The 23,983-nt window shown below is 44.3% G+C and overlaps 1 protein-coding gene across 1 annotated transcript in view; it reads left to right on the top strand.

Moving 5' to 3' along the window:
- The window catches only part of PCDH8 (protocadherin 8), a 57,983-nt gene extending 34,587 nt beyond the window's left edge, over positions 1-23,396 (top strand). The window contains 4 exon segments of the mRNA XM_030202413.1: positions 16,903-16,932; positions 16,934-19,315; positions 19,428-19,635; positions 22,987-23,396. Coding sequence (XP_030058273.1) covers positions 16,903-16,932; positions 16,934-19,315; positions 19,428-19,635; positions 22,987-23,396 — 3,030 coding nt within the window.
- The last annotated feature ends 587 nt before the right edge of the window (positions 23,397-23,983 follow it).

Below are 23,983 nucleotides of genomic sequence, written 5' to 3'. Positions count from 1 at the left end.
AGGGAATCCAAAAGTGATAGATTACGAGCCAGTTCAACAGCACGTTTATCCTTGCCAATCTGGTCATCCATAACAGTAGGAAGAACTGAAACAACCCAATTTTCAGCACCAAAGTCATCAGCGTCTTGTTTCTCACCATGCTGTTTCTTGAATTTTATGCTGTTCCTCTCCTTCCATCTTTCCAACCATCCAACAGTGGCTTTGAATTCAGTTAGTCCAAGACTTTCAGCTAGCTGGTTAGCTTTCTCCATAAGCTGTGGACCACTGACAGGAAACTGTCTGCTCCTGACTCGAGAAAACCACCGAAGAAGAGCATCTTCTACCTCCTCAGCTTTTCCCGCCCGTTTTCGTTTCCGTTGTGGATTTGTATTGTTTTGCCAGTCTTCCAGAAGCTGGTCTTTCTGCTTCAAGACACGTGAAATTTGACTGGGATTGACACCATATTCTTTAGCAATAGATGCTTAACTGTTTGTTTTCTAATTTGTTAAGAACTTCTATTCGTTCAGCCAGTGTTAAAGTCTTACAATTCCGCTGCAATGATGACGACGACCCTGGTGCACACTCTAACAGCATTCTTTCACTTATTCTGCCTGTGGCAGTTAAAGAGGCAGTAAATTTGAAATCTCGTTGGTTGTCACGCGCCAATCGGCTTCCATATTCCATGTCCGTGCTTATGCGGAGTCTTTCCTGCAGAGCAGCGGTCTTGAACCATGCATATAAGTGAATCTTGCACTTATCAGTGGTGCGCTAAACCGGTTTGTCCCCATAGAAATTGATGGTGCCAAAAACGGGACCGAAGTACGGCATGCAGTTAAACAGAGCACGCGCTTATCCGACGTGCACTTAAATGGAGTGCACTGTATATGACAGTAATACTATGATTTGTAAAAGACAAAGGCAAAATATGAACTGTCTGTCGTAGCTTTTAGAATATGTTCATCAGTTACATCATCACATTCAAGTTTACAAAAACAGATTAGCAATTAGGGCCCTTAGTCAATGATTTTTCTGTCACATCATGCCAAGTTGCAGAACTTGCTTCCTTTTCTTCCCATTGCTGCTGAAATGGAAAGTGGAAAATGGAAGCCCATTCCTCCACTGCCCCCCACCCAGTATCTATCTTTTTCGTCTTCTTTTTTTAGAAAATTATCACTGGACTGATTAAAAACACTTTTCATGGACTTTCAAAAAGTAACTTTAGAGTGTATAACAGAAGAATGCTGTAATTCATTACCTTTTCTCTTAAACATACTTAATTCTGTAAATGATGTCCAAATTTGGGCGACAAAAAAATGAACACTAAGCACTGTTCTATAAATGGCACTCTAGGTTGAATGCCATTTATAGAATAGTGCTTAGCGCGGGGATCCACGCCTGATTTTAGGCATGAGGATTTACATCAACTGAACCCTGGTGTAAATTCCCACACCTAAATAAGGCACAGATACCCTAAATTCTATAATACTGCATGCAAATTCTAAAAACGCCCCAACCCACCCATGCCCTTACTATGGCCTTCCCCCTTTTTGAATCTGCATGAAAACATTTACACACACATCTTTATAGAATAGCAACTATAAAGATGTGAGTGTAAATTACAATTATTGCCAATTAGAACCAATAACTGATTGTTAGCGCTCAATTATCGGCAATAATTGGCTCATTAAGCAATTAAATTACACATACAATTTGGGCACTATATATAGAATTAGGGCGCTCATGGCTTATGAAAATGAAAAACTAAGAAGCTGGAGTCAAACTCAGTAAGCCATTCTCCAAATGCTTTTTATGTCCTGATACCAGCCACTTTCTTATTTATCTTACCTGGGTGATACTGCAATTAAATGTTATCCCTGTCTGTGACCACACATCACATTTTCTAAGTTAGCTTCATAAAGCAAATCCTAGGGCAGATACAATGTGAACGATACAAATTGTGAAGGTTGCTGGGTTTGGTATTGCCTGTGATAGTGGAAGCTAATCCTTGCTGTTTGGGGCAAGTCACTTTCTCCATCAACTTACCTAGTATTATGATATTGAGTCTTCAGCCTCTTACCAGCTCCCACAGAAGGTGCAATAGTAGTCAAGATGTCAGTGTGTGAGAAGCATGCCTGTCTATCATGAAAAAAAAAGGACTCTATTCATTTACTTAACTAGATATCTGTGATACACTGGTGATTTGGGAAAACTCCCAGAAAATACCTAGTTAAGATCCCAAGCACAACATTTTTCAGAGAATATATGATGAGGAAAAGCTGTGACAAGCATTACTGGCCTTCAGTTCATCCCAGGTGACATGAATCAATAGCCCGATGATGATAAAGCTTTCAGTTGCCAAAGCAACATAAAACACTTCAACCTGCACTGGGGTGGATCAGTGTTCATGAACTATAGTCTCAGAACTTTTCACTGCAGATTTGTATTTGCATATCAAAAGTTGATACTGAATGCAAAAAAAATCTGAAACTTACACTACTGCACTTCCAAGACCCGTAAATAATTTAAAATAATTTTTAAAGTAAGTTATATGAGATTCCAGTTGTGAGCTTTTGTTCATTTTTTAAATGCTCTGGCGCTAGTCGTCAAAGGACTAACCATGGGTGACAGTACATCATCACATCAATGAAAAACTTTTACAGGCAAATTTCAAACTACCAGGGCTAATTTTCCTGTACTATAGTTTACGATGAAACTCCACGATGTAAAGTGTGAGATTTATTAATCCATTAGCGTATTATTTACAATCCTATAACTTTTAGAGTCAAAAGTACAAAGCTTCAGTAGCCTTGGAGACCCAACAATCTTCTGACTAGAAAGATATACGCTCCCTGAAAAAGAATTGTTTTGGAGCATTTCAAAAGCTCGTCATTAATCCTTCATTGTGCATTCAAAACATAGTTAGCCAGCACTTGTGCTGTGAAGTGTGTGGGAGGCAAACAGTCGTGTTTACAGAGCCTTCCTTCTTAGGTCTGTGCCTCGCAAACCTCTAGGTTTCCCTTTCCTAGGCCTGGCAGATTTAATCCTAATTAAAAATAAATTACATGCTGTATGGAACTTGAAATGGAAAAGATAATCCTATTACATAGGAGAATATATCCTGCTTCCCGTTCCCTTTAAACTGTGGGAGAGATCAGATCAAGCTGAGCTCCCCTTTGTAAATTCGTCTAAAACTTTCCTATAGATCTAATCCATCACGTGACTCCGATGTCAATCTTGCTGTCTGCACGCGAGTCTCAACAATGCCCGTATTAGGCAGAGTGAGAGAAATCCACCTTTTCTTGGCGCCCTGTATTTGCATTCCTCCGAATGAAGGCCATTGTTGGCCGCGTTTGTTCTCAGGAGTGGGAGACAGTTGTGTCTGCTAAGTTGCTCCTATAAAGAATGGGGCTCCTTTAAGAGGGCTCAAGGAAGAAAAAAAAAGTCCTTTTGGTATGATAAGAAGGTGACTCTGCGCTCCTCTCAGCCACCTCTTCGGCCCTGGGCTGCAGCTCCCGCCTGTTGGGATTTGAAGATCTATAGGCGAAGCGCTCAACCGTGCACATTTGCCTAAGCCTTACACTCACGCCTGCCTTTGGCTGCAGTGCGCATGCGCAAGCGCCCTGGTCGTGCTCGGGACTGCATTTGCCCTCGCGAGTTCTGCAGGAGGATGGAATATAAGAATTTGTAGGGATTTGGGTTCGTGGGGCGTGCCTCCCAGTTTGAGGCAAATAAATGTGGCAAAACTGCACGAATCAAACATCTCCCACTGTCATGGTGACTTTTTAATGTCTCGGGCTATGGTTTAATAGATTAGTTGTGAAAGCAAGCCAACAAGTATAGGTTGCTTACCTTTAAGATAGGATCTCTGTGGATAGCAGGAAAAGTCAGCCAAACAGATATCTTTATACTCCCAAGGAATGATCAGTGCCCCAAACTGCTGGGATTACTGGTTAAAAAATACTCATGCGAAAGAAAAGTTAACAGGTTATTTGCAGTTCATTAAAAGTACACTAGTTAAGCGAGGTCATGGGGCATTATTTATTTAAGCTTTTTCCCCATTCTGTGAGTTATCAGTAAAAAAAAAATCTTAATAAATAAGGCTCTTTGTGACTGGTAAACAGAATTTGATGTGACAACACTATTGTCTGACCTTGTCTGAAGCAGAAAGCTGGACAGCAAATGCCAAAGGCTACATCTGACAGCAGGTTCCATATGCACAGTCACATTACAGTATAGTTCTATGCCCTCTCTTTCACATAGGACATCTTAAATAAGAAAATAAAGATTTTAAAAGAATAGAAGCCATATGATTGGAGAAATATATTTGGATGGGTAAATATATATTAACAGGAGATGTGAGACATTTTCACCTTCCTCACCATACTCAAATAACACCATATAAGAAACTAATGTATTTTGGTAGAAAACAAGGCCATAGCTTCACTTTTAATGGTGGTAAGTAACAATGGAATCCGAGCAATGAACAACAAAAACACATATACAAGGAATATACCAAACGCCAGGCATCCAGCCCCAGCCCCAGTAAAGAGCCCATAGTATAATTAAACCAGCTTACTCCTCCACACCAGCAGAGGCAAGGGTCAGGCCTAGACCTCCAGGCCTGAGCAGGCAAGCATAGGTCTAACACTGACCACCCTGTCAATGCTAACTCCCTCCCCTTCAAAGGATCTTCTTTTGAAGGTGCTCCTGGCCTGGGTACCCCCCTCCAAGCTGCAATGTCTAGCCCAAGCCAACAGCATGCCAGGGTGGGCGGGATGGGCAGCAGGATACCTCTGAGAAGCAGGAAGAAGCCTGCTCCCTGGAGGCCATGCTCCCCCTTTTAAAATCTCCCCTCTGCCGCTCACAGCTGCTTGAAGGAAGCCACCTGATTGATTGATTGATTGATTGAGTCTTCCTGCCAGCAGCATTTTTCAAATCCTTGCCCCCCAATTGGAGGATCCAAGCCTGCGCGGGCCACCGCCCCCCTCCAATAGGGTTCTTTCCCTAATAGCACTCCCTGTCCTGGCCAAGAAAGACTTCGCCTGAAGCCCACCACGGTCACCAAGGTCGATATGGGATGAAGCTTACCCCCCTAAGGACAGGCTCACGATGAGCCCTTCGCCCTTAAAAACGTCCCTTCCCAGAACTGAAAGGAGCCTACTTTTGTACTGGGCAGGGGTGAAGGAAGTCCCCTCAGAACTGGGCGTGGAAAGGAACAGAGTGAGGGAAGTGAGAGAGAGGCCAGACTAGGGCTTTAATTTGTAGATAAAAAGGAAGTGGAACTACAGTGTAGAGAATGGCTCAGGGACAAAGTTTGTCCCCATCTCCACAAGTTTAGTCCCCATCCCCGCAGTGTCAAGGACAAACATAAATTACTGAGTACTGGTCAACCAAATGCATTCTTTTTCTTTGAAGGCTGGTTCAAACAAGCTAATGAAATCTGACTATATTGGTTAAAGGGATACCCGTCTGCTCCTAACATAATTGCTATGATTTGAATCCCTGGTTGAATAATTAGTCATCATCAATCACAGGAATCAGTCTAGTTCTCCTTTCTTTCACAGTCCCTCCCGCAGTAGAAAATATCCTCTCATAAGATGTGTTGCCCTCAGGTTCTTTCCAACAAGCATTCCTCTGTTCACAGAGATGCGGCTGCGCTCTAGCTCCTTTGTCTTCCAAAAAAAAAAAAAAGCTCAAAGTATCTTGAAAAATATTGGCTACAGTGAACAGAATGAATAATCCTGCTCTGATCAGCTAGTCTAGAGATGCAGGAAGAGCCAAAAAAAAACAAAAAACTATGAGAATGTGTCAGACATATACCATTCACCCATGTACTACAGGAGCCAGGTATAAGTGACAGGGCATCTCAATTTCCAAATGTGCAGGGGAGCGGATGAACAGAAAACCAGACAGAAAACCTAGATCAAAGGTACTAAACCAGTCTGGGTTTCAGGTTGCATCTCCATCCCCGTGTCATTCTCTACTATGGAAATGAGAGGGGAAGGGGAGGTAACATAGTAACATACATAAATAGTAACATAGTAGATGACGGCAGAAAAAGACCTGCACGGTCCATCCAGTCTGCCCAACAAGATAAACTCATATGTGCTACGTTTTGTGTATACCTTACCTTGATTTGTATCTGCCATTGTCAGGGCACAGACCGTATAAGTCTGCCCAGCACTAGCCCCGCCTCCTAACCACCAGCCCCGCCTCCCCCCACTGACTCTACTACTACTACTACTACTACTACTACTCAACATTTCCAAAGCGCTACCAGATTCACGCAGCACTATACTGCGACCCAATCTCGGCTAAGCTTCTGAGGATCCCTTCCTTCTGAACAGGATCCCTTTATGTCTATCCCACGCATGTTTGAATTCCATTACCGTTTTCATCTCCACCACCTCCCGCCGGGGGGCATTCCAAATATCCACCAATCTCTCTATGAAAAAATACTTCCTGACATTTTTCCTGAGTCTGCCCCCCTTCAATCTCCTTTCATGTCTTCTCATTCTACCTCCTTCCCATCTCCTGAAAAGGTTCGTTTGCGGATTTATACCTTTCAAGTATTTGAATGTCTGTGTCATATCACCCCTGTTTCTCGTTTCCTCCAGGGTATACATATTCAGGTCCACAAGTCTCTCCTCATATGACTTGTAACGTAAATCCCATACCATTCTCGAAGCTTTTCTCTGCACCGCTTCTATTTTTTTTACATTCTTCGCAAGATACGGCCTCCAAAACTGAACACAATACTCCAGGTGGGGCCTCACCAACGACTTATATAGGGGCATTAAAACTTCTTTTCTTCTGCTGGTCACACCTCTCTCTATACAGCCTAGCAACCTTCTAGCTACGGCCACCGCCTTGTCACACTGTTTCATTGCCTTCAGATCCTCAGATACTATCACCCCAAGATCCCTCTCCCCATCTGTACCTATCAGACTCTCACTGCCTAACACATTTCTCCCGTGAATTTCTAGGTAGGTTGGCCAGTTGTGTTTTCAGGATATCCACAATAAATATGCATTATAGTGCATGCAAATCTATATCTTCTTTGTATGCAGATCTATATTTTCATTGTGACTTTGCTGAAACCCTGACTGGCTCGGTGTGCAACCTGAAAAACAGACTGGTTTGTGATCCTCCAGAATTGCAGTTTAACATCAAGCTAGGTGTGCCTAGAGGTAGTTTAACTGCACTGCCCTAACTAGATTGGAAAAGAGGTTAAACAAAAAACAAGTTGGGTGGGGGAGGGCAAAGAGGCACAGCCCTAAAAAGTACAAATAAATTTCAAAGTGAGATAAAAACTGAGCCCTGTTGCTGCTTAGACAGTGTAATGCTTTGAGTGACAATGGTGGAGATAAACATGGACTGAAAAAGGGTCCTAAAATGCAGTCACCTGGGGAAAAAGTCCTGAGGCACTGTATGCCAAAGATTTACAAATTTTTCAACAGCCTCACTTTCTGTTTTCAAAGTGCTCTCTGAACAATGGCTGCTGTTGCTACTGCTGCTGCTGCTTTCCCTCTGTTGAGTAAGGAAGGTTCTCACTGCTTTAGCAGCCCTACACAGAACTGGGAGTCAGTCTTTTACCTTTTTCTCGCCTTAGCAGGTGGCCCTTTCTTGCTGCTTCCCCAGCTCCCAGAGAGAGACTGAGGTCATTTCTCTCCCTTTCCTCAGTCTGCCATGGTTCTGTGAGAGGGTTTTCTGTGATGAATGTGGATCACCCTTTGCCCTTGTCCTGGTTCTGTTGTGACCAGGTTGGAAACCTCCTCTCTTCACTCTTCCCTTGTCTGTAGCAGCCCATACACTATGTGAGCAACAGGGTGCCAATGAAGAAGTTGACCAGCACAGTAGGGTCCAGAGAGAAACATGGATTGCTGGTATTTCATGAAAAGGGGTCCTCCAGTTTAAAAAAAAAAAAGAGCAAGAAAGCAAGTGATCATGGCACATGGGGGCCCAGCATTGCTTCTTTAGCATGTGAGTGCAGAAGCGAGGGCAAGTGGTAATTCGCAGAAAATGCTGGGGCTTTGCTTTACAATGGGAAAAATTAACTTTACCATTCCTGCGGGGCAGTTACAGTTTTTCCCGGCATCCACGGTAATTTAATCAAACTTTTTACCATTACCTTGGATTTACTGCACTTTACTGTGCATCTCCATCCCCGTGTCATTCTCTACTATGAAAATGAGAGGGGAAGGGGAGGTAGGCCGGCTAAGGGTGGGAACAAAGTAGAAGAGAGACTGGATTAGAGAGCAGGTTGACTTTCTTCTGCTGTGCTTCAAACTCACCCCCTCACTTTCTCTTCTCTGCAGGTGTGAGGATGTTATAATGCCGTTGTATTGCTCCATTGTGTGACCGCACCTTGTGTATTGTGTTCAATTCTGGTCACCACATCTTAAGAAAGATATAATAGAATTCGGAAAGGTGCAGCGAAGGGTGACTAAAATGATAGCGGGGATGGGATGACTTCCCTATAAAGAAAGACTAAGGAAGCTAGGGCTTTTCAGCTTGGAGAAGAGATGGCTGAGGGGAGACATGATAGAGGTACAGTGGGGGAAATAAGTATTTGATCCCTTGCTGATTTTGTAAGTTTGCCCACTGACAAAGACATGAGCAGCCCATAATTGAAGGGTAGGTTATTGGTAACAGTGAGAGATAGCACATCACAAATTAAATCCGGAAAATCACATTGTGGAAAGTATATGAATTTATTTGCATTCTGCAGAGGGAAATAAGTATTTGATCCCCCACCAACCAGTAAGAGATCTGGCCCCTACAGACCAGGTAGATGCTCCAAATCAACTCGTTACCTGCATGACAGACAGCTGTCGGCAATGGTCACCTGTATGAAAGACACCTGTCCACAGACTCAGTGAATCAGTCAGACTCTAACCTCTACAAAATGGCCAAGAGCAAGGAGCTGTCTAAGGATGTCAGGGACAAGATCATACACCTGCACAAGGCTGGAATGGGCTACAAAACCATCAGTAAGACGCTGGGCGAGAAGGAGACAACTGTTGGTGCCATAGTAAGAAAATGGAAGAAGTACAAAATGACTGTCAATCGACAAAGATCTGGGGCTCCACGCAAAATCTCACCTCGTGGGGTATCCTTGATCATGAGGAAGGTTAGAAATCAGCCTACAACTACAAGGGGGGAACTTGTCAATGATCTCAAGGCAGCTGGGACCACTGTCACCACGAAAACCATTGGTAACACATTACGACATAACGGATTGCAATCCTGCAGTGCCCGCAAGGTCCCCCTGCTCCGGAAGGCACATGTGACGGCCCGTCTGAAGTTTGCCAGTGAACACCTGGATGATGCCGAGAGTGATTGGGAGAAGGTGCTGTGGTCAGATGAGACAAAAATTGAGCTCTTTGGCATGAACTCAACTCGCCGTGTTTGGAGGAAGAGAAATGCTGCCTATGACCCAAAGAACACCGTCCCCACTGTCAAGCATGGAGGTGGAAATGTTATGTTTTGGGGGTGTTTCTCTGCTAAGGGCACAGGACTACTTCACCGCATCAATGGGAGAATGGATGGGGCCATGTACCGTACAATTCTGAGTGACAACCTCCTTCCCTCCGCCAGGGCCTTAAAAATGGGTCGTGGCTGGGTCTTCCAGCACGACAATGACCCAAAACATACAGCCAAGGCAACAAAGGAGTGGCTCAGGAAGAAGCACATTAGGGTCATGGAGTGGCCTAGCCAGTCACCAGACCTTAATCCCATTGAAAACTTATGGAGGGAGCTGAAGCTGCGAGTTGCCAAGCGACAGCCCAGAACTCTTAATGATTTAGAGATGATCTGCAAAGAGGAGTGGACCAAAATTCCTCCTGACATGTGTGCAAACCTCATCATCAACTACAGAAGACGTCTGACCGCTGTGCTTGCCAACAAGGGTTTTGCCACCAAGTATTAGGTCTTGTTTGCCAGAGGGATTAAATACTTATTTCCCTCTGCAGAATGCAAATAAATTCATATACTTTCCACAATGTGATTTTCCGGATTTAATTTGTGATGTGCTATCTCTCACTGTTACCAATAACCTACCCTTCAATTATGGGCTGCTCATGTCTTTGTCAGTGGGCAAACTTACAAAATCAGCAAGGGATCAAATACTTATTTCCCCCACTGTATATAAAATAGCGAGTGGAGTGGAACAGGTGGATGTGAAGCGTCTGTTCATGCTTTCCAAAAATACTAGGACTAGGGGGCATGCGATGAAACTACAGTGTAGTAAATTTAAAACAAATCGGAGAAAAGTTTTCTTCACCCAACGCATAATTAAACTCTGGAATTCGTTGCCGGAGAACGTGGTGAAGGCGGTTAGCTTAGCAGAGTTTAAAAAGGGGTTAGATGGTTTCCTAAAGGACAAGTCCATAAACCACTACTAAATGGACTTGGGAAAAATCCACAATTCAAGGAATAACATATATAGAATGTTTGTACATTTGGGAAGCTTGCCAGATGCCCTTGGCCTGGATTGGCCGCTGTCGTGGACAGGATGCTGGGCTCAATGGACCCTTGGTCTTTTCCCAGTGTGGCATTACTTATGTACTTATGGCTGGAAGAAAGGGGCTGGAGAAGATCACCCTGGTTGCTCTGGAGTCTAAAATGAAATTATGCCCTGGGGTAGACAGAGCTGACATTAAACCAGTGTCCTGAAGGAAAGGGGCACAGATATCCCAACAAGGAGAGGAGAATGACATGAGAATTTCAGGAGAACTTCATCAGAATTTTCAAACTATATGTGGGCTGGCAGCCAAGAAACTCTGAGAAGAAGTAAAATGCAGTTCATTAGTACAGTATGAAACTATATATAACTGGACATATATGAAATAGATTTAGCAGCAATATGTAACAGCACGTTTTTGTCATGTTATTCATGAGAAATATTGCAGGAAGACTTTAGGAAATTGGAAAACTGGGCATTCAAATGGCAGATGAAATTTAATGTGAACAAATGCAAGGTGATGCACATTGGAAAGAATAATCCGGTAGTTACCCGATTCTACCTTGGGGGTCAGCACGCAAGAAAAAGATCTAGGTGTCATTGTAGATAATACACTGAAATCTTCTGCTCCGTGTGCAGTGGCAAGATGCTAGGAATTATTAGGAAAGAGATGGTGAATAAGACCGAAAATACTATAATGCCTTTGTATCACTCCATGGTGTGACCGCACCTTGAATATAGCATTCAGTTCTGGTTGCCGTATCTCAAAAAAGATATAGTGGAATTAGAAAAGGCTCAAAGAAGAGCAACCAAAATGATAAAGGGGATGGAACTCCTCTTGCATGAGGAAAGGCTAAAGAGGTTAGGGCTCTTCAGCTTTGAAAAGAGACAGACGAGGGGAGATATGATTGAGGTATAGAACGAGTAGAAGTAAATCAATTTTTTACTCATTCCAAAAGTACAAAGACTAGAGGACATGGAAATACTTTTAAAACAAATAGGAGGAAATATTTTTTTCACTCAATGAATAATTAAGCTCTGGAATTCTTTGTGGTTACCATATCTGGGTTTAAAAAAAGGTTTGGTCAAGTTCCTGGAGGAAAAGTCCATAGTTTGCTATTGACTGCTTGCCCTGGGATTTGTAGCATGGAATGTTGTCATGATTTGGGTTTCTGCCACTGTTGAAAACAGGATACTGGGCTAGATGGACTATTGGCCTGACCCAGTATGGCCAGTGGCGTAGCTAGGTGGGACACCAGAAGAGTGGCCACTCCTCCAAATGGAGTTCTGCCGGTGCTGGCGCCTATTTTTTTTCATCCTGTTGCAGTGAAAATGTGCGCTGGCGCCAGTGGAAGTCTGCTCTCACTCCCCCCGTGCCGTCAACTTGCCTCATCCTGGCTCCGCTTCTGAGATGGCTACTCTTATGTACTTCCTCATTGATCCTTAAGATGTCACATATTTGTTTGTAATATATAAACTCTGAAATAATGAAAAGTATTTAAGATTATTGCTTAGCTCTAATTCAACTTCTTGTGCACAGATTCCCTCCTGGCATGATATCAGGTTTCACTGCTGCATCGAGGTGAAGATTCCTGCAGAAGAAAAACTCATATAATTTCCAACATACTATTTGCTGAAGTATTCATAAAATCTTTTGCTACACTCTATTCAATTTAAATCTCACATATGACTGTTTAAATTGAATGTAGTGTGCCCCTTAGTTGCCACCCAAGGAGGAGCACCTCCACTGGGTGGAACACCCCCTTCCTTCAAGCAAGGGGATGTGCCGAGGAGGCATGTGACTGTCAGCTCTGCTAGTCCCCTGCCCCCTCTGGCCAACTTCCTGTTCCAGGGTAGGAGACTAGCAGAGCTGATAGCCGCATGCCTCCTCAGTGTATTCCCTTGTTGCCTGCACCCGGAGTGGACCACACCCACCATCCTACCCTTGGTACACTAGAGAGCATGCCAAAAGATTTTTTGAATGCTTTAGCAAATAGTATGTTGGAATGTGGTAAAGGTGATTAGCTTAGCAGGGTTTAAAAAGGGTCTGGATGGCTTCCTAAAGGAAAAGTCCATAGACCATTATTAAATTGACTTGGGAAAATCCACTGCTTATTTCTGGGATAAGCATCGTAAAATGTATTGAGCTTTTCTGAGATCTTGCCAGGTATTTGTGACCTGGATTGACCACTGTTGGAAAAAAGTTACTGGGCTTGATGGACCTTTGGTCTGTCCCAGTGTGACAATACTTACCTACTTATGTAAGGTGGGCTAAAGGATTTCATTCCTAGGGGCTTCTTAGCACTTTAGCGCATGCTAATCATTAGCACAAGATAAATCTGTTCCTGCACCTTAGTAAAATGAGACCTAAATGTTTTTGTTCTTTAGAAACCATCACCCTGACACAGCAGAGCAGTGGCATTCCTAGGGGGGCTGACAGCCGGGGTGGATCGCCGATGCGCCCTGCCCCCCGGGTGCAGCGCCCCCCCAGAACAGCGCGATGCCCCCCCCCAGCAAAAGAACCCCCCCGGGTGCACGCCGCTGCAAAGGGAGCATGAAAACGAAGAGCCGACAGGCGCGCGGCATCCCCCCAGTGGCGTGCACCAGGGGCGGACCGCCCCCACCGCCCCCCCCCCTTGGTACGCCACTGCATCCGAGAGAGCATGACATCATGTTGGGAGGGAACCTGTGCACAAGAAACTGAATTAGAGATAAATCACATACTCTTAAGATGTCACACATTTTTTGGTAATATAAAAAGCTTTGAAATAAATAGATTAGCTGTGCTTAAATTGTATGCCAGCGCTACCTTTTGAGGATCCGACATTTTTTAAAACTTATCTAAGTGGATTGTGATATGTGGCAGTGATCAACAGTCGCATCTCAACTTCTCCCCAAGTGTTTCATCTAAATTCTGGTTAGGTGCCGGAAAATAATACTGAACAAAGTCACTCCTACAAGAGGAGAGGGAGGCTGAGTAAAGGATGCCCACGCTGCTTTATACACACACACACTCTCTCTCACACTTTCTCTTTCTCTCTGTTGCCACCCCCTCCTCCCAGGCCTGCTGCCACCAGCCTCAACCTTCCCACCTGTTCAGTTGTAGCTGCAGCAGGGTGACACAATAAAACATTTTCAAACTTTTGTATTTCTTTATGGATCTGTACCTTTTGTTTAGATTTATTTTTGTGTCTCTAGCTTTTCTTTTTAAATTTCTTTTTCTTTTTCCTCTGTTTCCTCTCTTCTCTGATTTCTAAGAGTTTTTCTTCTGTTACTCACTTTGTTCTTTCAGCGTTTCCTCTAGATTTTCCCTAGCTGTTGTCATCTGTCTTTGGCTTATGTTGTAAGCTTCATTTCTTTTGTTTTCCCTTTTCATTCTGTTTTTCAACCACTTTCTAGACCCTCATTTCCGTCCTCTGTACTCATCCCCTCTCTAGCCTCATCTGCCTCTATCTCTCATCCCCTCACCAATCCCAGTTCCTTCCCTATTATTTATCCCCTCTTTACCTCCAGGCCTCTTATGTCTTACCCCCTTATACAGGCTCCCATTCCCCCTGTTACTTATACATTTCCACCTCCTCTCACTTCCTTCAAAAACCTGTCCCCTTTCCTTGTCTCTAACCCTCTTCATAGTTCTCTCTCTCTCTCTCTCTCTCTCTCTCTCTCTCTCTCTCTCTCTCTCTCTCCTTTCACTATGATCCATTGACCCTGCCTCTCCCCCATCCCTAGCATCCATTCTCTGCCTCTTCTCCTATAGTTCCTTTCCCAGTATCTGCCCACCATCCCCTTTCTCCAATATTCCTTTATCCCACCTATCCTCTTTTTTGCTCTCAACAACCATTTCACTGCATGTGCCTTTGCTTTGTGCCCCTCCCCACACATACAGAGTTACAGTCCTCCACCTCCTTTTCACTCCCTTCACATCAGCCCCTTCTTCTACTACCACCTGCCAGCATCTGCCTCCTCCTCCTCCCAGCTTCAGCTCCTGTGGCAGCTCCCAACTCCTTTCTCCTAGCCCCAGTATCAGCCTCTTCTCCCAAAATCAGCCTCCTTATCTCACAATGCCAGTCAGACCCCTTCCTTCATGCCCACCATCTGCCAGTTAGCCCTCTTCTCCCATCCCTAACCCCAGTGTCAGCCCCTTCTTTTAAAATGACACCTCTTCTCCATTCTACCATTACCAGTGTCAGCTTCCTTGTCTCTCTCTCCCTTCAATCCAGTATCTCCCCTTTGTCACCTATTCCCTCCTCTCTGTGTCCAGCATCTCCTCTATTTTTTCCCTCATTCCCCAAATGAGTCCAGCCTCTTTCCAATCTCCGCATCTCCACCCCTCCTCCATGTGGCACAGCATCCATCTCTCTCTCTCTCTCTCTCTCTCTCTCTCTCTCTCTCTCTTTCTCTCTCCCCTCATCCCTCTTTCCAGAATCTTCCCTATTCCTCTTCCCATCATATTCCCCCATCTCCCCCTAGTCCCTCTTCCCCGGACCACCCCTCCCCCCAAACCTTCCTTATTCCAGTCCAGCCACAGTAAAATGAAAGGCAAAAGGGAGGAGGTAAACTGGGGAAATGGGGGACTAGTGGGAGGTGGTGGACCATGGCAGAGAGAGGCCAGAGGGGGAGAAATGGGCCATGTATAAGGGAGGAGGGAGGCACCTTTCTCAGCACCAATGTCCTACAGCATTGTGGGGGGGGGGGGGGTCAATGCCTTCCATCTCCTCTCTTTAAATTATGCACATGAAAATACATAAGCATTATTGTTGAATGACTACATGTGACCTCTGAAGCTGGCTTTCAAATGGTCTTTTGCCTGGATACTGAGTGACAAAAGTTCCTTTTTTGTGCAGTCGGTTTATTGTAATATCGTGTGCTTCAAGGGGAATGCACCAGGAATGAGATAATCACTAGTTCAGGGCCTCCCACGGTGAGCTTTTCTGTCTTGAGATTTAATTCGCTGAATCGTAGGTGAACTTGGCAGGATAAAAGTCTGTAATACACGTGCAAGTGTTACAGTGTCCCCATAGACGGGGGACTAGTAAAACCTGGTGATTCACTGTGTTATGTGGTATAAATGTCTCCATACTTTGCTGGGCAGATGGTTTAGTTCCCCAAGGTTCGTGCCAGGTTTCAGCCTCATGCTGTTATTTTGTTCTTGTGGAACGAGACTACTGTTGCTTCCCAGAGAGGCCCTATTAGGACAAAAACAAAATCCTTTAAGTAGGCGTAACAGGGCATCAGGAGGAATAGATCTCTAAACGTATTTTAATATGTGCTGGGCATTGTATGCAATTCAGCACCTATCATCGTTTAGTCAGAGTTATGGCAGTGATTGAGAATGAATGGGGGTCCATAATGGATACATGTGGCGTTTGTTCATTATATTCAACTTAGCCCAACTCCTTTGTGGAAACTGTTCAACTTCTTTTCCTTTTAACTTGTCATAGGAGAATAATACAGACATTGGAGTCTCAATGGGATAGCCTGCCATGCCATTATGTTTCTTCAGCTAACGAGGGCTTCATAAGCCTTTGATACTTTCTGATCTTTGAAACCTTTCCAAATCTCCTCAAGCTTATGCTAAATCCTATTTGGAACATAGCTTACCAGCGTCAAAGGCTTAAGGAAACGCTTGGGCAGTGACATGCATACTAAAATTCCTAGCTAAATCCTCTGGAAAAAAAAAAAAGGCAAGAAATACAGCTCTGATCACGCGAGTAAACCTGGAAAAAAAAGTGTTTTCGGTAAAGTATTTGATTTGATGTCATTTAGTAGGTTAGTCTGCTTTTATGGAACATAAATCAGATTGTACATGTTTGCTAGGCGCATGAGAATGAAGACAATCAAAACGCGTTACGGTCGCCTTATTGGGAAAAGTAGAATCTGCTCTGTTTGTACACAAGGCATCTGTTCAACTGAAGGGAACTTTAGTGTGGTACAATTAACAAACACTCCGTGTCATTTAGCCCACACTTCTTCGTGCCAATCCTTTTGCAGTTCGCCCTAAAAACGGGGCAAAAAAAAAAAAAGTTACAGAAAACAAAAGAAAGATTCACCAGTTTTAAAGGTTCTTGTTTTCCTTTCCAAGCCTTCCCACATTGAAGGGATTTTGTGAGAGGCAGAGGAGTCTGAGAGGGACACCTGTGATTGGCTGCTGCGGGTGGTTAATTTGCATGTCTGTATCTACAAGAACCTCCGAGGAGCTACCGGTTCTGCTCAGTCTGAGAAGTCTTGCGGGTGAAAATCTTATCAGCCCAGGAGATATAGCGAGATCTTTATTATAGATAGGTCTTTCGGAAAAAAAAATGGAGCATGCTATATGTTATGTATGAGGGCAAGCTAATTACTTAACAGTTTATCAACAGATTAGAAAAGAGATTTATTTTTCTTTGAATTAGCTAATCAGTGCAGGGTGCCATGATTTCTGAAAAAGAAAGGTGCTGTTCCTGGGTCTCTTCCTTAAGATGCTTCTGCTTTTACTCGCTGCTTTCAATGGTCCTCTGCAAAACTATTAGATACCGATTGTATGAGGAAGATGAGCCAGGTACAGTCATTGGGACTTTGACTGAAGAGGCGCACATGAATGTACCAGCAGAAGGAAGTTTCCGCCTGATGAAGCAACTGAACAGCTCTCTGCTCCGGGTAAGGGAAAGTGATGGGCAGCTCAGCGTCGGGGAGCGCATAGACCGGGAGCAAATCTGCAGACAGTCCCTGCACTGTGTTCTGGCTTTCGACGTGGTCACTTTCTCCAAGGATCAGTTCAAACTGCTTCACGTGGAAGTGGAGGTGAGAGACATTAATGACAATTCGCCGCACTTCCCCAGAGCCGAGATTCCTCTGGAGGTATCGGAAAATGCTGCTCTGGGCACTCGCATCCCTTTAGAAATCGCTATGGATGAAGACGTCGGCTCGAACTCCATCCAGAGCTTCCAGATTTCCGTCAATAGCCATTTTAGCCTGGAGGTGCAGACAAGGGCAGATGGCGCGAAATATGCCGATCTGGTGCTGATGAAAGAACTGGACAGAGAGACTCAAGCTTCCTACACCTTAGAGGTGGTAGCTAAGGATGGAGGGAGCCCGGCTCGGTCTGGTAGCGCAGTGGTCACCGTCCGAGTGCTGGACTTTAATGATAACAGTCCGATGTTTGATCAGAACTCTTACACCGTAGATCTCATGGAAGATGCCCCTCTCGGGTTTCTTTTACTCGATCTCCACGCGTTGGATCCCGACGAAGGGGTGAATGGAGACATAATCTATGGCCTCAGTCCCCAGGTGTCTCCTGAGGTGCGCCAGGTCTTTCAAATTGACCCCAAGTCCGGCCGCCTGACTCTGACCGGTCCGGTGGACTTTGAAGTGAAAGAAACCTACGAGCTGGACGTGCAGGCTCAGGATCTGGGTGCCAGCCCTCTGACAGCCACCTGCAAGGTCATTGTGCACTTAACGGATGTGAATGACAACACGCCAACCATCAGCATCACCCCGCTCACCTCAATCAGTGCTGGGGTGGCTTATATCACGGAGGCAGCGGCCGCCGACAGTTTCGTGGCGCTGATCAGCACCTCGGACAGCGACTCGGGACCCAGCGGCCAAGTGCGCTGCACTCTACACGGCCACGAGCACTTCAAGCTGCAGCAAGCCTACGAGGACAGCTACATGATCGTCACCAGCACTGCCCTGGACAGGGAGAAGATCCCCGAGTACAATCTCACCGTGGTGGCCGAAGACTTAGGTTCCCCTGCTTTCAAAACCATCCGGCACTACACCATCCGGGTGAGCGACGAGAATGATAACGCTCCCTTTTTCACCAGGGCTGTCTATGAAGTGTCCGTGCTGGAGAATAACGCCCCCGGAGCTTATATCACAACCGTGGTGGCCAGAGATCCAGACCTGGGACACAACGGTAAAGTCATTTACCGATTGTTGGAGGCAGAGGTGATGGGTGCTCCGGTGTCTACTTATGTCTCTATAGATCCTGCCACTGGCGCTATCTATGCGCTCCGGACATTCAACTATGAAATTATAAAACAGCTGGACCTGCGAATCCAAGCAAACGACGGGGGGACCCCACAACTGTCCAGCAGCGCCGTCATTAAAGTGAAAATAGTTGACCAAAATGACAACGCCCCCGTTATTACACACCCCGTGCTTTCTAATGGGTCGGCTGAAGTCGGGGTACCCACAAAAGCCTCTCCGGGGTATCTTGTGACTCAGCTTAAAGCCAGGGACTTGGACGAAGGAGTGAACTCCGAGCTCACCTTCTCCTTCCTGCAGCAGCAACAAGACCTCCCGTTTACCATCAACAAAGCCAGCGGTGAGATCTTCCTTGCTGCCGATCTGAGCAATGAACTTGGCCAAACTGTCAAAGTCCTGGTCAGCGTCACTGACGGAGGGAGACCCCCCTTGTGCACAACAGCCACCATTACTTTCGTGGTGACTGCTACCGCAGCGCCCCCTATCAGTCGCGAAGTCATCAAGCCCAGTTCTCGGGAAGAGAAGCCTTTGCAGTGGGACACCCCCCTGATAGTTATCGTCGTGCTGGCGGGCAGCTGCACCCTGCTCCTCACTGCCATCATCACTATTGCCACCACCTGCAACAAGCGTAGGAAGGACACCGAGGGGAAGAAAGACTGCCTCTCCGTGCACCACCAAAGGGATCTGACCCACCTGGAAAAGGGGAGGCAGGAAGATGACGGCAACCTGTTCTCCAGTCCGAAAGGGAAGGTGTTCGATGTGCGAGCATTTCCCAGCAAAGCTCCCACCACCGGTTCTGAGCTGCCTGCGACCAGCGACGAGGTCTCCAGCGCGGACGAGAACCGAGAGATGACCCCTGCTCTCTATGAGTCCCAAAAGAGACCACGAGGAGCAGTTCACTCCGAGGTGAGATCTCAGGGTCTGGCCTGAGCTTCACTCTAGGGGCGTATTGGTGGGGTCGGGGGAGATGTGCGCCTGTTGAATCATTTAATCGTATTCTATCTGTTCTGTTCCACAGCCCTATGCACCTTCTCCTGGTTATGGCAAGGAGTCTGCCCCGGCTGTCACTGTCTGGAAACGAAATTCTTTCAATGCCATTTCGGCGAGGGAAGCTGAGAAGTTCAGCGGGAAAGACAGCGGCAAGGGCGACAGCGACTTTAATGACAGCGACTCAGACATCAGCGGAGAGGCTCTGAAAAAGGATATCATTAGCCATATGCAGACAGGTAAGGAGTCTTTGCGTCTGCACCCGCGCGCCCTAAATTTGTAGGGTGCCTAAGTAAAAAGGTACTTGCTGCATGCGGTTAAATATTGCTCATTTTTTTTGTTAAACACTGTGGTATAAAAAGGATAGAACAGAAAAGCTTTCAGCACCTGAAAAATGCTCCGAAGTCTCTCACATCCTGCAGTGCTTTAAAAAAAAAAAACGCCCAGGCATTAAAAAACCGATCAGCATACACAAAAGAAAGATCATACATCAGTTATTAAAGTCATTTATTAACATAAAAATAATGACAAAACTTATGGCTTTATTCGTCATGTTGTATTTTAATGATTGCTTTCATGGACTGGATGTTGTGATTGGTTGTAGGCCATTTTAGAACCAATCACAATTGCACTTTTACTTTTGAAACGGAAAGTAAATAATCCAAATTTTAATCTTTTTTTTTTTCAAAGCTACCTCAGGCAGGGCTACACTAGAGATTAATTGAAAAGTCTTATGGGGCACCCTTGGGTGTCATTGGAAATCCAAGGTGAAAATGAGATTCCAGATTATTTCTGGGACTTTATGGTACCCTTGCACATTAGATTTTGGATCCTGTTCCTAAAACTCCATCCATAGAAACATACCTGGATCATGTGAAAGAGTTTGTGCTATTGATCTAAATTGACATTTTGACCCACCTTTAATTAGATTGGTGTAGGAGGGGGAATGGGAAGGGATTTGGATTTAGCTTCCTCCTATTTTCCAGTTGTTCAAGGTGAATTTCATTCAGGTACAGTAAGTATTTCCCTGTCCCTGGAGAGCTTACAATCTATCAAGCAAAATACATGCATAAAGCCAATTCTATAAAACATTAGGGCATGCCTAACTCATTATAGATAACAGCATAAACCCCCAAATTCTATAAAAGTCATTACAAATTGTGGGCATAAATTTGGACACAAGCCCAATTTGTGTGTTCAATTTAATTGCATAACAAGCTAATTAGCACCAGTAATTGGTTTAACAAACACTTATTGGTACTAATTAGATTTAATTAAAATACATGCACATAAATTTAGGCACAGGATCCACATCTAAATTTTACATGCACAGAAATTGTAGGGTCATGGGCAGAATTGGGGCATTCCTGTCATTTATGCACATTATTATAGAATGAAGGGGATGCATGCCTAATTTAGGTGCACACAATCGCACCATGTTTCAGTTGCTGGAAATGGCTGTGCTTAAAGTTAGCAGCAATTCCTGGGTGTAAAGACTATTCCATAAACTGCGCCTAACTTTAAGCTCAGTTTACAGAATAGTGCTTTTTTTCTGTTCCATATATAGAATTCACCCCAAAGCAGATTTGGCATATCAATATCTAAGTGTGACTACTTATGCCATGGTGGCAGATGTAAGTTGCCATGCCTAAGTGCACTTTGCAGCACATACAACTCATAGTATTCTATAAGTTCCACATGTCACTAGGCAGAATGCCCATGCTCCATCCACATGCGATCAGTGCCTTAATTTAGGCACATTTTATAGACTTGCCCTTAATGTTTTTGCACCCGAGGCAATGGAGAGTTAAGGAGTCCTGCGAAGAAACAGTGTGTTTTAAGCCTGTAAAATGTATTGGATATGTCTGAAGTGTATTTCTCCTGTTTGGCCAGCAGATGGTGCTATGTTTATGCTTAAAACTGTTACAGAGGACTGGTTTCTCTTTCTTTTAGTTGGCAAACATAATAGGAAGTCCCTGTAGTGATGTAACTAGTTTTTATTTGAAATCTTGTTAACTGGGCTCTGATTAGCCTGGAGTTTGAAATTATCCAGCAGTTGTTGCTGGTTGTTGCTTCAGTCTTAGTTGGGAGGAAAGAGAGACAGATCTCTTTGCTGAGGCTCGGTGAATTATATGTCCTGACCTTCCCAGATACTGTTTAGACAGTATACAAATGTTTAGTAAGTTTTCTAATTGATCCATTTTTCAGTTACTTGTTGCTATTTGTACTTTTTTGTCCACTGTTCAATATATTTGTGAGAATAAACACAATTGTTTTGTTCGTTCTGCTGTCTAGACTGATAAAGAATCCTAGTGGTTTGTGTGTTGGGTCTGTGAGTGCTTTCTGGGAACTGTGGGACCACTGGGAGTGTGGCTCTAGTAACCTAGAAATCACTGGGGGATAATTTGAGAGTGGGAGACTCACCCAGAGGCAGTTGTGACCCAGTAGGTAGGAGGAGGGTGCTAGTGTAGAGCATGAGTGGCAAGTGCTGGCAGACCTGAGCTGTGCTAGGGATAGACCCTCTAAAGTGGCCATGGGGTAACCCCAGGCGGGTGGCTAGGCATTTTGTGAGAGGTCCTTTTACCAAACTGTGGGAAAAGGGCCCTGTGGTAGCGGTGGGGGCCATTTTTTCCGTGCACCAAGGCCCTTTTTATCGCAATGGGTAAAAAGCCCCTAAAAATAATGACCATGCGGTGAGGCTCATGCAGTAACACAGCGATGCCCGATTACTGCCGGGTTAGTGCCACGCTATAAAATTTTTAAAAGTTCCAGCATGACGGAAATGGTGCACACTCAAGGCGGAACTACTGCCAGCAGCTGTGTTAGTCCGACGGTAGTTTGAGGTTAGTGTGTGGTAAGCCTGCATTGGGCTTACCACCACTTTGTAAAAGGCTCCCTAAGTGACTTGCCCAAGATCACAAGGCGCTGCAGTAGAATTGAATCAGGCTTCCCTGGTTCTCAACCTGCTGCTCTAATCATTAAGGGGTCCTTTTACAAAGGCACGCTAGGGTTTTTAGTGCATGCTAAAAAGCGTGCACTAAACACTAGAGACACCCATATATTCCTATGGGTGTCTCTAGTGTTTAGCATGCACCCATCATTAGCACATGCTAAAAACGCGCACCTTTGTAAAGACCCCCCCTAATTTATTCCTAAGTGGGAACCCTGTCCATTGGTAAGAGAGAGAGGCTGGTTAGGAAAGTTTGTGAAGGACTATAGTTTGATATGATAATTATTATTATTTTGCATTATTTTTTATAGATACTGATTATATATTGATATGCTTTTCATGTTTGTTATCTAATTTATGTAGAGACGGCAGTCTTGTAAGACTGAAAAGGCAAATTTTTAAATGTAAACTAGAACAAAATATTTATGTTTTCACTCAATAAATCCTTACATTGTACAGCAGTGATTTACTAGCTGTTTGAAACAGTCCACATAATAGGGTATTTTTATCATTATACAGCCATTGGTTTTCTTTGTGTTCAAATAGTTTTTGACACTTACTAATCCCAGTGTTGATCCCTGATCATCTAAATTATTTCTGCAGTACACTGCACTGTTTGATTGTCATTATTTTATTTTAGGATTATGGGCTTGTACAACTGAGTGCAAGATCCTTGGTCATTCAGACCGCTGTTGGAGCCCTTCCTGTGGAAGACCATCCAACTGTGACTCCTCCTCCATCCACCCAGGACAAGTCTCTGTATCCAGTTTCTGCAAGAGCACCTCCCTCCCTAGAGACCCCCTCCGTAGGGACAACTACTACCAGACAGTGCAAGCATATGCTCATATCCCTAAGACAGTGGGGCTGCAGAGTGTGTATGAGAAGGTGCTACCCAGGGACTATGAGAGCAGAGCAGTGACTCTGCTTTCCCCTTCTCGACCAGGCAGGCTTCCTGACTTACAAGAAATCACTGTGCCCCGTTACAAACCTGCAGGCTCTGCCAGGTACCTGTCACCACAGGTGGGCACAAGTGACAATGAGGAACTTTAAACAGTGTACAACTTAAACTAGTTGTATACTTAAAACTAGAGTTTTAAGTTATTGATCAAGTCTAGTTCAGATAAGTGAATATGTATGTATGTATATGTATTATACATATGCAAGATGTGCCTTAAAATGAAGCTGTTGGGGAAAGTTTCCTGTCACATTGGTACTGTTTGGTATTAGCAAACAACAACTGTACTTTATGTAATTTTTATGAAATGTGCAGTATTTAAGAATTTTACGTGCTCTTGCTTTAGTTCACATATGACTTCCCATTTCCTAGCATTTTTAACATGTACACTGTGTAATGTAATATGTTTGTATATAGTGAAAAAAATCATTCTATTTTTATATAATAATGTTAAAATTTTCTGCCAAAGGAACTGTCTGAAAGACATTAAAAAAAACACTGAATAATTATAAATTAGCAGACGGGAAAGGATCCTTCCAAATATAACATCAAAATAATCTTTGATAATTCAGGTGGATGTTACCTTTGCCACGTCTGACTTGTCCTTCTTGAGCTCTGTGGTCACTTCCAAATTACATGTTATTTAATTACATTTTGTTTCTGTAAATCATATCACTGATAA

Source organism: Microcaecilia unicolor, chromosome 4 (genome assembly GCF_901765095.1).
Source record: "Microcaecilia unicolor chromosome 4, aMicUni1.1, whole genome shotgun sequence".
NCBI lineage: Eukaryota > Metazoa > Chordata > Amphibia > Gymnophiona > Siphonopidae > Microcaecilia > Microcaecilia unicolor.
Note: the sequence above shows the minus strand (reverse complement) of the source record. Positions and strands in the feature narration are given on the sequence as shown.